This window comes from Chanodichthys erythropterus, chromosome 6 (genome assembly GCF_024489055.1).
Source record: "Chanodichthys erythropterus isolate Z2021 chromosome 6, ASM2448905v1, whole genome shotgun sequence".
Lineage (NCBI taxonomy): Eukaryota > Metazoa > Chordata > Actinopteri > Cypriniformes > Xenocyprididae > Chanodichthys > Chanodichthys erythropterus.
In genome coordinates this window covers 24,455,494-24,467,798 of record NC_090226.1, presented here as the reverse complement: position 1 = coordinate 24,467,798, position 12,305 = coordinate 24,455,494, and the positions used below count along the sequence as shown (strand labels likewise).

Below are 12,305 nucleotides of genomic sequence, written 5' to 3'. Positions count from 1 at the left end.
TTTCGCTAGATAAGACCCTTATTTTTGTCTGGTATCATTTAAAGCCCTTTGAAGCTGCACTGAAACTGTAATTTTGACCTTCAACCATTTGGGGCCAATTGAAGTCCACTATATGGAGAAAAATCCTGGAATTTTTTCATCAAAAAAATTAATCTTAATTTCTTTTTGACTGAAGAAAGACATGAACATCTTGGATGACATGGGGGTGAGTAAATTATCAGGAAAATATTTAAAAGTGGACTAAACCTTTAATGTTATGAAGAGATGAGAATACTTTTTGTGCACCAAAAAAAACTAAATAACGATTTTTTTTTTTTCAACAATATCTAGTAATTCAAATTACTGCTTCATGAAGCTTTGAAGCTTTACAAATCTTTTGTTTCATATCATTGGTTCGGAGCACATATAAAATTGCCAAAGTAATGTGATTTCACAAAATCACTAGATATTGTTGAATAAAGTCATTATTTAGTTTTTTTTTTTTTTGTGGTGCACAAAAAGTATTCTCGTCACTTCATAACATTAAAGGGTTAGTTCACCCAAAAATGAAAATTCTGTCATTTATTACTCACCCTCATGCCGTTCTACACCCGTAAGACCTTCGTTCATCTTCGGAATACAAATTAAGATATTTTTGTTGAAATCCAATGGCTCCGTGAGGCCTCCATAGCCAGCAATGACATTTCCTCTCAAGATCCATTAATGTACTAAAAACATATTTAAATCATTTCATGTGAGTACAGTGGTTCAATATTAATATTATAAAGCGACGAGAATATTTTTGGCGCGCCAAAAATAAAAAATAAAAAAAATAACTTATATAGTGATGGCCGATTTCAAAACACTGGGCATTGATTGAAACTGGGCAGTGGATTTCTAGTTCCCAGCATGCTTTGCGTAGGGATAGATCGGGACAGTAAATGTTGAAAGTAAGTGCTGTTTAATGTGTTTTTTAGGAAAGGGAAATACCTTTTAAAGTTTGATGTTCAGTTATATTTGACATTTAAAAGAGTTTATGTTATGTCGATTTTTATGAGGTTACCATTATGCTGAAGTGTAGACCTTGTGGTTAGGCTATATAAAATAAATCTTTGTTGTTCTCAACAAGCTTTAACTGTGCTAAAGCCAGTGATGAGAAGTTCTTTACCTGATCATTACTTGCATGCTACAAATGTTTCGCAGAAAACTTGAGCATCTCTGCACAAGGGTACCAGTCTGAATTGCAATAGCACTTCAGAGTGAATTATGTTCAAGAAACATTCACAGAATACGTCAAGTGAAACTGGTGTGATCTCATTCAATTAGGATGAATTTTACTCATCAGTACAGTTAACCTAGCTTAAGTTCAAATAAATCAGTTCAACTGTGTGGAAATAGGTGTCATAATTCAATTAAGTTAGACCAACAAGTTATTTTTTTGAGTGCATGTGATCCGAATCATGATTATATTGATTATGTTGATCATGATTATGTTGGCTGCATAAATTAGGTCAGCCAGAACCGGGAACACTTCCTATAACACCAGATGTACTCGTTACATCAGAAAAAGAATGGCATCTACGCTGATATTAGTCTTTCTGTTTATCCCGAGGTTTACCGTAGTCAACCGGATCTGGGCCGTATCCAGCTGAGACCAAGGACGGGTGCCATGACACAACCACAACGCAGCCCTGAAGTATCAGCAGAGATCGAGTCAACTAGATCATCCATTGTGAAGACATCATCAACACGACAGCCAGTGCCACAGTTCCTCAACAGACCGTCCATACCGGCGTGATGAATACGATCCTCAACTGGACACGACCACAACGCAGCCCTGAAGTATCAGCAGAGTTCGAGTGAACTGGTTCATCCATTGTGAAGGCCTCATCGACACGACAGCCAGTTACACAGTTCCTCAACAGACCGTCCATACCGGCGTGATGAATACGATCCTCAACTTGATGGAACTGAAATAAATACTTTGTTACAATCAGGTTGCTATCATAAGTCTGATAGGATCGCAACAATCAAAGCACTGTTTGCCAGAGGAAGGACTGGCCCCCCGACTAAGCCTGGTTTCTCCCAAGGTTTTTTTTTCCTCCATTTTAACACCTATTTGCCACTTGTTTGCCACCTGATGTCACCTGATTGAGTTTGGGTTCCTTGCCGCTGTCGCCTTTGGCTTGCTTAGTTGGGGACACTTGACATTTGATATTCAATAGTATTCTTGACATTTATTCAACAGTGCTTCTGATCTGCCTGTATTGACACTATTATTTAAGAGCTGCTGTGCAGCCAAATTATGTACCAGTTATCAATGTAAAGCTGCTTTGACACAATCTGCATTGTAAAAAGCGCTATATAAATAAAGGTGACTTGACTTGACACCGATTCATTTATGCTCTGAATCTTCATGAAGCAATGTTTTGAAATCGACCATCACTAAATAAGTCATTATTTTGTTTTTTTTCAGCGCACCAAAAATATTCTTGTCGCTTTATAATATTAACATTGAACCACTGTACTCACATGAACTGATTTAAATATGTTTTTAGTACATTAATGGATATTGAGAGAGGAAATGTCATTGCTGGCTATGAAGGCCTCACAGAGCCATTGGATTTCAACAAAAATATCTTAATTTGCGTTCCGAAGATTAATGAAGGTCTTATGGGTGTGGAACGACATGAGGGTGAGTAATAAATGACAATTTTCATTTTTGGGTGAACTAACCCTTTAAGGTGCAGTCAAATTTGCTGCTGTTTGGCGAACTAATTACAGTAATTTCAATAGAAATCAACAGGATCATTAATTTCATGTGTGGTAAAAATTTCACTATGGGTCCAAGTTGGTCTCTGAAATTCACTATATTTGACCAACAGAAACCTGCTTGAAAGTGACTCCTATGTGAGCTGCATCATATAATATGTCACTATATTGCTGATAATTGTCAAAGGACCTTTTTGCCTGCATGATTTCACAGAAATGTCACAAATGTGACTGCACCTTTACTCACAGCAACATAAAATCCAATCAATAATAAAATCTTCACAAGGGAAATTTGAGGTAATTAATGAGTCAGAAAAATAAAAAGGTACAGCAGCTTTGTTTTCTTCTAGGCTTCTTTTTCCTCTTTTCTGGTGGATGGTCCAGGCACTTCACAGCATACTAGGCCAAGATCCCTGCAAAGTACAACATTTACTGTTAGTAACATTATTAAAGTGATAGTTGTAAAATTAAAATAATTTTCTAATTACCTGTTTGACTTTCTGTCTGTGGAACCCAAAAGCAGATCTCAGGCATAATGCAGTCACCATTCAATTTCAATGCATGAAACACAAGCAGAAGAAAAATTGTGTAAATCATTCATGAATCAACTCAAGTCTCGTTCAATTCAATGCATCAATCTATGTAAAAATCAATTAGTATTCTGAGCTCCAAAAATGTCCAAGATCCTAAAAAGTATAATACGAGTCCACAACTCATGTGTTATGAGTTGTGCTGTAAGTCTTCTGAAGCCATACGATATCTTTCTTTTTTATATATATATAAAAAAGACTAAACTTGAAGTTATAATTTCAAGTTCAAATGTCTTGTATTCAAATGCATAAGGCATAAGACAAAAAGGCATCTAGCATCATTGATGCCACACCTGTATTATGAGGGAAGATTTTCAGAGACTAAAGGATTAAATTTTTGTCTGTTCATCACAAATAGCTATTGTATGACTTCTAAAAACTAGGAATATAGTGTATGAATGGTTTTAAGTTAATTTTGAAGTTTCCTATACCCAATCACTTTTGATAAATTGAAAAGCAGCTTAAAATTTAATTTATATCCTTAACCCTTACTTCCAAAACTCACCACATTACAGCACCTTGTATACCTTGATCAGTGAATATCTCCCAAACTGTCATTGAAATTAGATTTACAATAGGTATGTAAAGAGGATTAAAAAACACAAGTACACAGTCCAACAATAGGCTACAATTTTACACAGAAAATAGTACTTAGGCCTACGTGTGGTGCAGGTCATCTTAATTCAATAAAGTCTCTGAAATGTCCAGATTATTTCAGAAATTATTGTTCTGGGAAAACAAAAGAACAAAGCTGATTACAACATTAAAGGATAACAATGTATTGGCCAGTAAAGGCCTTTAAAAGGGCTTTACTATTTGAGAGAATCTGTAGTAAATAAACAAAAACAGACCATTTAACCATTTGTGTTATTCTGTATGTCTAATAACAAAAGCCAATGACGACAGGTATCAGCTAAAATAGTAATGTTGGCAATTTGAAAACAGCCTAATAAGGCCGCGTGTCCACCAGAGCGTTTTTCCAGCTGCTAGCTTACTTTTTCAATTGTTTTCAATGGGAAGGCCGCGTTTTTTAAACGCCAGGAGCGTAAAACGAGACGCTGAACGTCTTTTTCACGCTCAAGCGCTGAGAGCTGGGCGTATTTTACCGGTCGCCTCGAGTTGAAGAATGTTCAACTTTGAGTAAAAAGGTGCGTTCACGTGGCCTCGTAATTCCTGTAGTTACGAGATTCTAGCTTGTAAAAAGCGTTCACGTCCTCGTAGAGCTCGTAATTACAGCTTGTAAGCTGGGAGTTTTCTGAAAGCTCCCAGATATACCACGTGGCCGCGCTGTACCAACAAATTCAACAATTTTGTCTCTCCCCTGTCAGTCTTGAAGGGGTGGATTCTGGAATCCACTGCCGCTTCAATATATATCTTTTAAGTCATTAATCAAAATTTATATGTCTGTTAAATTATTTGAATAACTTCTTCAATGTATGTTAAAGCATCTATTTTCCTCTGTACCTCTCACTGAGAGAAAAGAACATGTTATCAGTATGTTTTGGGGAAAGTTTCCTGCTCAGAGCAGAGCTCAGATCAACTTCAGCCTTGAAGAAGCTGTGAATCATGTGTATCTGTGTATGTGCGCTAAGAGTTTTGTGCAGGTCCCTTTGTACTGGACAACTGGCATTCTGCTTGAGACCAGCAGACGCCACATCATGACCCCAAAAGGACATCCGGTACCTAAATCCAGGGTCCCCCTCGTCATCACCGCAACGAAGGGAGATATGCTTCTTACTATCTGTCCACATGTGGAAAATTTCTAATCTTGTCTATTTTTTCTTAGCCAATCAGAATCATCCAACCTGAAGTAATGACGTAGTTAGTTGACTCTGTTAGAGTATAATTGTTGTGGAAATGTGAATGTACGCAGAGCGGCCTACGAACTCTTTGGGAGACCTGAAGCTGGCTTCTGCTGATGAAACTGCAAACTATTTTTCATTAAATTTTTCTTCAATTTATTATTTTTTTAAACTTTGACTCCGGGTCTTTATTCAACATATCTGGTCTCAAGGGTCCTAAACTGTTTATCCCCAACACTTTATGGTGGAGGATGCGGGCATCCATTCTTTGGTGACATCCCTGACTAACCAACAAACAAGGTAGGAAGATTTATTTATTTATTGGTTAGGGCTGTCTGGTTGAAAGAGTTGAGAGGATTGGGAATTGAGACGGTGGGTTTACTCACTCAGACGTGAGTGTAGGACACCAGGTCCTTGAATACAGGCTGGTGTATTACCGAAAGCCATCAGAGGCAGACGGTTGGTGATAACTACACTCCATTAAGGAGTTGGAAAGCACTGAAAGCCATCAGAGGCAGACAGTGTGGTGGATACCCCACCCCATTGAGGGGTAGGAAAGACACTAGTAAGCTGGGATACTATACTCTATTAAAGGGTTGATAAAGACACTGGAAGCCATAAGAGGCAGACAGTGTGGGGATACTACACTCCATTAAGGGGTTGTAAAGAAGTTACTACAAGTGTGTCTCACGAACCAAAGCTCTCTGACTCCAATTCCAGACAGGGGCGCCCCGAGCTTAGTGATTCAGGTAGTCAGGAATATAAGCTTTTAGTTAAATATGACAAAATAAAGATAGGGATAGGGTTGGTTGGTCACGGATGCATCAGGAACGATCCCGACAACAATAAAATTGTGACACTAATTGGATTGGACCAGTATATGTAACTGTGATTTGAGTATACTTTGCAGTTTCATCAAGCAGAAGCCAAAGCTGTGTTGTTTAAAGATCGCCGCCTCCATCTGTTCAGGTGAGTATTAACTTTTACTAAGATATGGCTGACAAATGGAGTAACTTGATCAGTCCTGATACAGATGACACAGAAGGGAGTAAACGCTGTAAGCAGCTTTGCTCTGAGGCTCTCACTTCAAAGAAATATGCAGAACTTATCAAGAAAATAGTTAGTCAGGGCTTTGATTCTGATTGGAATGTTGTTCAACAACTTAACTGGCTTCATACCAAGAAAGAGCCTGAAAGATTTAAATTTCTTGCTGTTTGTGCTTATTCTTGGATTTGTAAAATGGGTGGTGTACCTTTAACTCCTGAAAAGAAAATCCCAGACGTAACTGAGGGATGGTACAGTCTGACTGCCCAACAGGATAAAATATGTGAAATCACAGGAATTGATGTAGGGTTTGATCTGAGTAGTTGGAGTAAAGGACTTGAAGTAGTTTGTGAAAAAGCAGATAGAGCCATGAGCTGTAAATTATTGCAGAGTGTGTCTGCTCTATCCACTTCCGAGCTCTCTTCTCAGACTGTTCAGGCAGCTGCCACTTCAGGCACCACCCCACAGACTGAGAACCAGACTGATAGCCCTTACACTGAGATGTGCAGTTTATTGAATGTTGCTGCTGCAAATACCCTTCACACTTATGCAGAAACCCCAGAGCTTCCTACCATGCAAGCAAAACCTAACACAGGTCCCGAAGTCAGAAATCTCTGTCTGACCCCCATGGAACTGAATGTGGTCACTTCCAGGGGGACTGTCTCAGCTGCTCCAGTCAGACGTTCTGACAATGTTGAGAGAAACACAGAGGTGGGAGACGCTTTTGAGCTCGGAGAGTGGACTAGACTCTCAGCCTCTGAGAAAAACAGTTTGTTTGCAGGATTGGAACCTTTTAAATTGTTTCACCCAAACAAAGTCTTGTGGGATAAAATAGAAGCAGTTGCTAGGCAACAAAATTTGGGCATAGCTGATGTACAGGTTCTGGTAGAAAGTCTGGTTCCCTCGAGTAAATTATGTAGAGTTCAGGGAATTGAATTTGGCCCTAGGGCCCCAGTAACTTGGGGACAATATTGCATGGCTTACAGTGACTATAAAAGACAAGTAAAAGAAATTCTGGGTCTGGGATCCTTTCCCTGGACAAGTGTAACGCAAGTCAAAAAAAAACCTGGTGAAAGCCCTTTAGAATATGTTGAGCGTTTCCAAGCAGCTTATGAAAATTACTGTGCTGCCGATGATAATGATGAAGATTATGATTCGGCTATTGTGATTGAATCTGCCACAGGCGGATTGTCCAAAGTATACAGAGAACTGCTTATCAGTGGCTCTGTTCACATTCCAAACTGGGAATGCCTGGTTCAATGGTGTGCTGTATGCTGGAGCCGTTTACAAGCTAATAAGGATCAAAATATAGGCGAAGTATCTGCTGCTGTGGTTGAAGCTAAAACAAATCTACAAAATAACATAGAATGTTACCAGTGTGGTAGGAAAGGGCATTTGGCTCGTTCATGCCGTACACATCCGTTAAAATGCCACAAGTGTGGGAAACTTGGCCATAGCCACTCTGTCTGAGAATGAGCTTGTGAAATTGAGAAAGAACAAGAGATAACAATATTCTATAGAATTTCTTTTGAAGGGAAAACTATAATAATAAGTTTTGGACAAAAACAGGTTATTATAAAATTACTGAAAATAAATCTAAAACGAGATTTACAAAAATATATAAAAAGTAAATAAAGGATGAAAATAGGGATAATTGGATGTTCTGAAAGTTTCAATTTGTGGAAAAATATTTGAACAGTCTTGAGTATGTTTTCTTGTGATGAGCACATCACTACTGTGAATGTGAATAACTAAATGATGTAGGACCTCTAAGTTCTAAATATTTGATTTTTGATGGTCAAAGTGACATAGAGGGTTTAAATGGCAAAAATGAGACTGCCAGTGTCACAGAGACTAAACCTGATCTGAAGTTTGTAATGTCTAAGTTCCCTGATATATGGGTGAAAGACAAATATAAAAATAATGTTTATTTGAAAACAAATTTCAATTCTGGCAAAGTCTTAAGTTGGGCCAGAGTTACAAGAAATAAGTAAAGTTTGATGTTAAAAATTATAAAAAGGCAGTGTACCAGTCCTGAAATCCTCAGAGTCTCTCTCTCTCTCATTCAAAGTCAGCTAAAAGCTGCTATCTGAGCTTGTGTCATAAGTGATAACAAGCTATTTATAGTGAAGCACAGTGTCTCAGCTGAAAATCATGGACACAGAGATGCTGAAAGAAATGATTGCCATAAAGAGGTCAAGAGGTTAAGTTGTTAAATTAGTTAAAATTGTTGTTAAATTTGTCAAAGGAAAACTCAATGAGTGTAAAGAGGTCTTTAAATTAGTAATATAGACCTTGAAGGACAGAAGTTACTATTTTGATGAATTTCTTCTATGACCAGTAACTTTTTTGTCTGATCTTTGTCACCACCATGTGCAGGGCCGATGGCTCCAGTTACAGATGTAGCAGAACATTACACTGAATGGACAGTGAGAATTAAATTCACTGAGAATAATCTCAGCAATGATATGTTGCTGCTGAGAGAATGCACAGTCTAATGATTTTAGTGATTAAATACTGCTGTCATTAACCTGTCTCCATGTTTTAACACTATTAGGCAGTCCAATGGCTCTGGTGGCTCTTGAATGCAACTTCCCTAAGCTCCAGAAAACACCTGATCCTGATTTTCCGTAATTTCTGGGGAGACCAGAGTAAAGTTTAGTAACATAATGTTGGTTGCCCTGTTGGCAAGAACTTTATAGAAGTTTTAGATTCAACAGTACTGTGAATCCCTGAATTCATGAGGCTGTGTTGATTTTGAACTAATGTGTCTGTAGTTTTTACTCCTGCAGGTCATTGGACATGGCAGAGGATAATTCGTAGACATGGTGGTGGTTAAAGATAAAGACTGATTTTGAAGAGTCAAGAGACAGATAAGTGCATTCAGCATTTAAACTAAAGATAACCTCAAAAATGGCTACTAGCATAACATATTTCAGATGGTGGTAATGGCTTTTATTTGGAAGTTAAATGTACATTTTAACCTTTGTGAATGACCAAGGTTTCTATATAATAATTTAATATTAAATTCTGTCTAAGTTACAGACTTTTGATTCTGTTGAAAAGATTATTAGTGCAGTAAGAGAGAGAGACTGCTTGAGTGGAGGAAAGGATACTCTGTCTGTCTGTTATCAGCCTGCTAAAGCTTAAACAAATCAATGAGATTAGAACCAAAACAACCTAGCTGACTTTTCTGAAAACAAATTATAGTGAAGAGACATAATTTGAGACTGAATAAAGAGTAAAACCTACAGGAAAACTGTTAAGTTCAAATATGGTTTTAGATTTAAATCCAAAAGCAAACATTTACAATGAGCAGGTTCATATTCATGTGTCTAGAGTGTGTGAGGGTGACTGAACTTTGTGTTTTGTATGTGTTAGTTTGGGGAAATAATTTGTCCTCAGTGTGTGTATGTCATTAACCTCTGGAATGAGTATTTTATCATTACAGATGGGTTAAGTGAAATGTCAAATTATGACAAGCCGATATTTCGGATTGAATCTTATGAACAAACGATACAGAACATGGGACGAGCTTTAAGTGGATTACACATCCAGCTCTGTCTGCTAATGGTAATTATGACTTTTTTCATTCATGATGTTGATTTTAATTATTCTCTGGATTAGTATTTTTAAGAACATTTATATAAATTGGAATTGTGGAATTGAAGATTACCGTTCATGGGTTAAAAAAAAAAAAAAAACCCTTGTCTAAATTCAACTGAGGGTCTAAATTTAAACACTGTCTTCTTTGTTTGATCAGAATGATAAACTTAAATGTTATAAGATTTGACGGCAGAGACAAAGTGACACATTGGCTAAGTCACTAGTAAATTATCCAGAGAAACCCCTCAAATTTATGGAAGGCTCGGTGAGTGAATTTAATTGATAAAAGTTTTATTTATTATTGTTTATTTTTTTATTTTTTTTATCCATTAAATGGATGCATGACATAAGATGTCTAGAGAAATACAATTTATGTAATAAGGGTTGAAGGTGAAAGAAGCTATCAGGCTGTTTGTGCAACCTAGGGATTTGAGAAAAACAATAATTTGGTTTATGCAAAACAATAGAGATAAGTGGGACTGAGACAGTAACGATAAAATATTTTTAGATCTGCAGACTAACAATTCAATGGGATAGATTGACACAATTATAGGCAGTTGAAATTATTGTGATGAAAAAAAAAAGAGAAACTGTTTCAAAAACAGCTTTAAAGAAATTGATAATGTCTTATAGTACAAATTTGTATAATTTATAAGTGTTATGGAAGAAAATCTGTCCGTTTGTGTTTTTGTTTGACAATTTTGGTGCAGTGGCAAGATTAATGAGATGAAAAAGATCCCTGCCAAAGAAGAGGGTTAAGATGTTGGTCATAAAGATTTTGGTCAGCCTATGCAGTCATAATTGACAAGAAACTTGAGTTTAAAACTGACTTTAAAGGAAGTCTTAATTATTATTAAATTATTTTGAATGCTGATGTTTTGATGATTATGTCATTTTGATGAAAAGTTTTGAATGAAATGTTTTAAAATTCAAAGGTTTAGGTTTATGTTTATTTTTATTTATTTATTTTTTGTGGGCTATAATGGGTCTTATTTATTTATTTTTTGTTGTTGTTTATTTTGAATTAGACCACAATTTTGTTTTTAATCTTAAAAATGATCTATAAGGGTATAGTGAAAGGAGTGGATTTACGATCCATCACCTTGTTGTTACAGATCCCGTGTTCCCCTGGACTCTATTTCCCAAGATCCTCCTGTTCTCCACACCTGAACTCACTTCCCTCGTCAGCTCCTCATCGTCACTCATCACCTGCACCTGGACTCTATTGTCAGCACTCCCCATATATTGCACTCACTCCCTTTACTCCTCGTCCGTTCTCTGTTTATGTTAGATGCTTGTTTGGTGTACTCTGCCTTTGGTTATATTAAAGTCTTATATGTTTGTGGAAATCCGTTATCTGCCTCATCTCTACACCACCAGCCGTAACACTTGTAATATATAATGAATTGGGAATTATATTTTTCTAAAAACAAGTGTATAGATCCTGGTGTTTATGATTACAGGCAATGTCCTTATTTAGTATCTGAGGAGTGACTGAGGGTCTGGCCCATGCCAGGAATGCAGTAACAGTGCTTGCTCATTTAGCCCGGCTTCCAGAGAATAAAAATGTAATTGTTTTGTAGTCAAGGAATTTGATGATAAACCAAATAACAAAGATTGATGTAAGACGACTATGTGTAAGGACTGAAGGTCAATAATGTGCTCTGTAGAATATTCTGTTCTAGTTAAGTCCTTCGAGGGAAAACCTATTGTCTATTTTGTACAATTGTAACATGCCAGGGGAGCATGGGTGAGCAATGTTAAATTTTGAAGCGGCCTAAATTGTTAAGACCAGATGTGGTGTTTAAGACTTCACATTGGCCTTTTAAGGGGGGACTGAAGGCATGGATTCTGGAATCCACTGCCGCTTCAATATATATCTTTTAAGTCATTAATCAAAATTTATATGTCTGTTAAATTATTTGAATAACTTCTTCAATGTATGTTAAAGCATCTATTTTCCTCTGTACCTCTCACTGAGAGAAAATAACATGTTATCAGTATGTTTTGGGGAAAGTTTCCTGCTCAGAGCAGAGCTCAGATCAACTTCAGCCTTGAAGAAGCTGTGAATCATGTGTATCTGTGTATGTGCGCTAAGAGTTTTGTGCAGGTCCCTTTGTACTGGACAACTGGCATTCTGCTTGAGACCAGCAGACGCCACATCATGACCCCAAAAGGACATCCGGTACCTAAATCCAGGGTCCCCCTCGTCATCACCGCAACGAAGGGAGATATGCTTCTTACTATCTGTCCATGTGTGGAAAATTTCTAATCTTGTCTATTTTTCTTAGCCAATCAGAATCATCCAACCTGAAGTAATGACGTAGTTAGTTGACTCTGTTAGAGTATAATTGTTGTGGAAATGTGAATGTACGCAGAGCGGCCTACGAACTCTTTGGGAGACCTGAAGCTGGCTTCTGCTGATGAAACTGCAAACTATTTTTCATTAAATTTTTCTTCAATTTATTATTTTTTTAAACTTTGACTCCGGGTCTTTATTCAACATATCTGG

At 37.1% G+C, this 12,305-nt stretch overlaps 1 protein-coding gene across 1 annotated transcript; it reads left to right on the top strand.

Annotated features, from left to right (window-relative positions):
* The first annotated feature begins 5,235 nt into the window (after positions 1–5,235).
* Positions 5,236–11,007, top strand: LOC137021167 (uncharacterized). The gene is made up of 2 exons (XM_067387404.1): positions 5,236–9,760; positions 10,909–11,007. Exon 1 carries the CDS (start codon positions 6,137–6,139, stop codon positions 7,655–7,657), a length of 1,521 nt encoding a protein of 506 aa, XP_067243505.1. The 5' UTR covers positions 5,236–6,136; the 3' UTR covers positions 7,658–9,760; positions 10,909–11,007.
* The last annotated feature ends 1,298 nt before the right edge of the window (positions 11,008–12,305 follow it).